This window comes from Egretta garzetta, unplaced genomic scaffold (genome assembly GCF_000687185.1).
Source record: "Egretta garzetta isolate BGI_Z169 unplaced genomic scaffold, ASM68718v1 scaffold174, whole genome shotgun sequence".
NCBI classification, from domain to species: Eukaryota; Metazoa; Chordata; class Aves; order Pelecaniformes; family Ardeidae; genus Egretta; species Egretta garzetta.
This window is the reverse complement of record NW_009259311.1, coordinates 72,782-77,418: the sequence shown is the minus strand read 5'-3', so window position 1 is coordinate 77,418 and position 4,637 is coordinate 72,782. Positions and strand designations below refer to the sequence as shown.

At 41.2% G+C, this 4,637-nt stretch overlaps 1 protein-coding gene across 2 annotated transcripts in view; it reads right to left on the bottom strand.

The window, feature by feature from the left end:
* The window catches only part of MSMO1 (methylsterol monooxygenase 1), an 8,444-nt gene extending 3,807 nt beyond the window's left edge, over window positions 1–4,637 (bottom strand). The window contains exons 1-4 of one of the 2 annotated variants that reach the window (XM_035891932.1): window positions 4,564–4,637; window positions 3,059–3,368; window positions 1,876–2,024; window positions 849–975 (exon numbers count right to left, since the gene is read on the bottom strand). In XM_035891932.1, the coding sequence (XP_035747825.1) occupies window positions 849–975; window positions 1,876–2,024; window positions 3,059–3,313 (531 nt within the window). In that variant the 5' untranslated portion in view covers window positions 3,314–3,368; window positions 4,564–4,637. Of the gene's footprint in view, window positions 1–848; window positions 976–1,875; window positions 2,025–3,058; window positions 3,426–4,563 lie in introns of those variants that run through there. The other variant, XM_009636351.2, reaches the window with a different exon arrangement.

Sequence of the window (4,637 nt, the reverse complement as noted above, 5' to 3'; positions counted from 1 at the left end):
GCCCCAGCCAATGCCAAGCCTCTCTGTTATCGCAGCCTGTATAAACCACCCCTGACCCAGCAGCTTGCAGTTCACCTTAGGCACAGCATGGGTTATACGCTGAAACACACCAACAGCAGCAGACAAACACAGTAGCGCTGGCTGCTGCGATCCAGAGAGTGCCATCTAAACACAGCTATACCATCGGTTAAGCTACAAGCACTCCTGGACTCTACCTGGCTCAGAACAGTGCCAACTCCCGTCAAGCACAGCTCATTACCTTGTGCTCAGCATCAGCTCCAACATCACTGAATGCAGAACCACCCAAAATATCTCTATACTGCACTGTGCTCTTGATACAGTATCACACAACTGGCTACACTGCTTCCAGAGGCCTATATCCAAATCTATAACCCTTCCCCGAATCATATATCCTGCACATATCCTGCACACACTCAGGCCGTGCAGGAGCCACCTGTCTGGATTGTGTTCTGGGTATTGGTATGCTTTGGGTAACGCCCTAGGTGGCGGAGAACTGACGAAAAATCAAAACCAGAAACCCACTGTTTCCACCTTCCCTAGCAATCAAGCATGTAACGCACTATTAGAAGCCTAGCTCAGCAGATATGATCAAACTTTAGAAGAATCGAGTGCCACCTTGCATTCCCATTAAATGAAATAAAATTACAGGTGTTTTCAGAAACAAAATGGATGACTGTTCTTGACAAAGAGCTCAAGAAGAGATATCTACCCCACTGTCAGAGGGATGCAGAATTCTTACACCTTTCAAATAAGACCTTTAAAGAAGTTATATGAAACCACATATACTAAGAGCTACTATAAAAAAATAATAACAAAGGAATACGTACAACAAACTCATGGTGAACCTTATGAATATACTTGTATATTCTCTTGTGATGCAGCAATCTGTGCAGGAAATAGTGCCAGGCATCCTCAATCACTGCACATCCAAAACACTGGGCAACCAGAACATACCTTTAAAAAGGAGAAGAGCTATCAGTTCTGGAATATACTAGGAGATGCACAGCCTTGAAAGATAAAATTGTTACATGCTAGTAAGGGTGGGAAATGTTTATGTACATTACTGATTGAGTAACAGTGCATTGACACTACCTGTTTAACATATTAAAAACGTTAATTGCCAAGCACATTAGTCCTTGTACCTATCAGCTCATCTGTTGCTGTGCTGAGGTGAATTAGCACACAGTAAAACAGCAATCGTTTCAATATTACAGGCTACAGAGAACACCTGTAGACTGTATAAGACGTAGAAATAAAAACACAGAGCTGCATCAGCTATCTAAACCAGATAGAAAATAAATTTCCAAGAAACATAAGCTTCTGTTGTAAAGAACATCTATCAGAAAAAAAAAAAACAAAACACAAAACAAAACAAAAAAAAACCCTGAAAAGGTATTTATAGCTAACTCGATTTTGTTTAAAAGTCTGTCAGTGCAAAAAAAAGGAGAATGTGAAGCAGGTGGTACATTCTCTCCCTTGAGGAACATGCTGCTGCTATGACATAAAACAGGGTGGAGAGAAGAAACACTTAGGAGGAATCAAAAAATGTTGGATAAAATGACCCCAGAAAGTCCAATATTTAACCCATGCCATCATGAATCTTGCTTCGCTTCCATAAACTCCCCCCTTTTTCCAAGTATCAGAACAATTTGGGGCCATTTAAAAAAAAAAAAAAATCTAGAAAGCTCTAATTAGCTATTATAGCAGTTAAGCATTAACAGAAGCAAGATTAACAAACAAGGTTTACATTGCCAAAAAAATCACTGTGTATTAGAGTTGACGACACTATTTGTTAAATATTCTCCCTTCAACAGTATGGAACTCAGCATAGACATACAATAAAGATCTGCTTACCATCTAGGCATCTCTTCCCACTCATACGGGATGTTAAAGTACTCTGTGAAGTAATAGGTGCCACAAATCAGAGGAAGCTGAATAAAAAAGTGATTGAAGAGGAGTGTTTTGAAACACTTCCACTGTTTTTCCCATGTTTCTGGTTTATCCTAAGAAGAAGGAAGAAGAATCAGTCACGTTACATACTTCTGTTGCACATAACTGAAGTGCTGCAAAAATTACTCTGCAGGCAGTTTCATTTCACCCTGGAAGACAGAGAGCAGGTCCCCCCATAATACAAATTAACTCAGGCAATACAAATTACATGGGAGTGGATTCAGTGTCATCAAAACTTCTTGTTTTCCTAAGCTAGCTTCCTGTAAAGTTTAAAGTAAGTCTCTCTTAACAGAGGTTGTCTTTGTCAGTCGCCCCAAACTGTTCTTGTTATTTCAAGTGTCTGTAATTAGCAGGAACATTTCACATTCAACAGTTTAACACAAATCTAAGTTTGTATTTGCATAGCTAAAATAATACAAAGAGAAGCTGAAGATACAAGCTTGTGAAGAAGCAAGTTGTCTTGAAAATATCCAGTTTTTCAGGGAGACATTTTACCAATTACTGTAATGATTTCAAAAGCTGGTATTAATTTCTAATTCCTATTACAAGGAACTGGGGGAAAACAATCATCTTTAGATACTGGATGTGCCTTTGCTACCAATTAGGAGCGTGCAGTCCATCCTAGACTTTCTCCATTGTTAAAATATGTCAAAAATCCTTTCAAGAGGGTGTGCGTAGAGGCACTTTGAAAGCGACACTTGCTATTAAATAAGCACACCATGTAATTATTTCATAATACTAAGACAAACCTCTGCTTCCAGATGCTGTGATTCTACTATACCTTCCCCTGCTGATATCCAAACTTACATGGAGAAAATTTGACTTTGCTAACGCAGAGACCAACATACCCTCTTATCTCTATACCACCGCGGTGGCAAGGATACCCTCCCTCAGAAATAACCCCTTTCCTTCCCCCAAATCCACTTCTCTTTCTCTCCTCACATACAATGTAAGTTTGCTCTGTCACTTCCAGGATGTCCACAGTGATAAGAGGAAATGGGGTTGTATCCTGGTTTCCAATTTATATGTTCTACTTCACGTATTCAAAGATTAATCAAGGAGTGTGTTGTTCACAGCTTTGTCTTACCTGCTGAATTTTATACTTTTGCATGTATGGTATAAACTGAAAGACAAATCCAGGTACACAGAGCAAGAAGTATGAAACTTCATGAACTATAAGTGATCCCCAAGTTGCAATCTGGAACTTTGTGTAGTTATCCAGCATGTAATTCCAGGCATTTTTAAATGGTTGTTGCAAGGGATTGTCAGGCAAGAAGGAGTCTATATATTCCACCGCCAGATAAGCAGAGTTCAAGATATTAACGCTGTCATTCATTGCCATTGTTCAAACATAAAGCATCACAATTACAGTTCTTCTACAGTTGTCTATATGTATCCTGCAAATTTTGAGAAAAATTGAAAAAAAACAGCAGTTAGTCTTCAGAAAAAAAATCCTTTACTGATCTTAGTCATTATCTAGTTTTAGAGTAAAAACAGGGAAAGGAAAGACAGATTCTACAAAATAGCGTAAAAGAACAAAGCTTAAGATTTGTTTGAGAGGCAAACCAATCTGAGAGACAATCAGCTCTCAAGTTTTGAGATTAGGTTAAGGGAGCAAGAGGATCAAGAAATATTAACTGTTACCCAATTCTATGTCAACTCTTTTGCAGAAAACTGTATTCTGTACTAAAAGAGCACAAAAAGGTTCAAGCCAGATTTAGACGTTAAATTAACCGTGATCTCCTGGTTATCCAGCCTCATTGTTGTCATAGCTGTGAGCCAGAATCCATGCAAATGACATCAACACAGCAGAGGACCTTTAGATGAAAGCTGGCTTGAGGCAATCCACCTTTCCTTAAGTAAGGGAGTTTCATCACAACTCCCAACAGCACAGAGGTAACATTCCCACAGGTGCCCAGCAGGGCAGGGCCATCTTTCACTAGATCAGGTTGTTCAAAACCCCATCCAACCTGACCTTGAACACTTCCAACGATGGGGCATCCACAACTTCTCCAGGCAACCTATTCCAGCGTCTCACCGGCCTCACTGTAGAAAATATCCTCCTTATGTCCTATCTAAACCTACCCTTTTTTAGTTTAAAACCATTGCCCCTTCTCAAGACGGGTCTTGGCAAAAAGTCTTTCTTCATCTTCCTTATAAGCCCCCTTTATATACTGAAAGGCTGCAGCAAGGTGTCCTTGGGGCTTTCTCTTCTCCAGGCTATGCAACCCCAGCTCTCTCAGACTCTCTCTGTAGGCAATGTGCCCTCTGATCATTTTTGTGGCCCTCCTCTGGACCCCCTCCAACAGGTCCATCTTCCACTCTAAAACATGTGCACAAACTCACAGGCCGCGGGACGCTGGCTAGCCCCCCACGGATACCCTCAGACTAGGTCCCACATAGATAACCCACGGAGCTCAGTATCCAAAAACATTCATTACCATTTTCTTCCTTAGCAACTGCATCAAGATGCTACGGATTCTTATGACCAGCAATAGCATCACAGCAGGTACCATTTTATTAATGGCAAACGTGCCACAGCCGATGCCAGGGAAGCTTGCGGCCCGAGCTCCGGGTTGTAAGGCTACTTACCCGCCCCAAAAAGCAGCCGGCTAGCCGAGAGGCCAGTGACCAGGCCGCGCTTGCATCAGGCCCGTCCGGCCCGT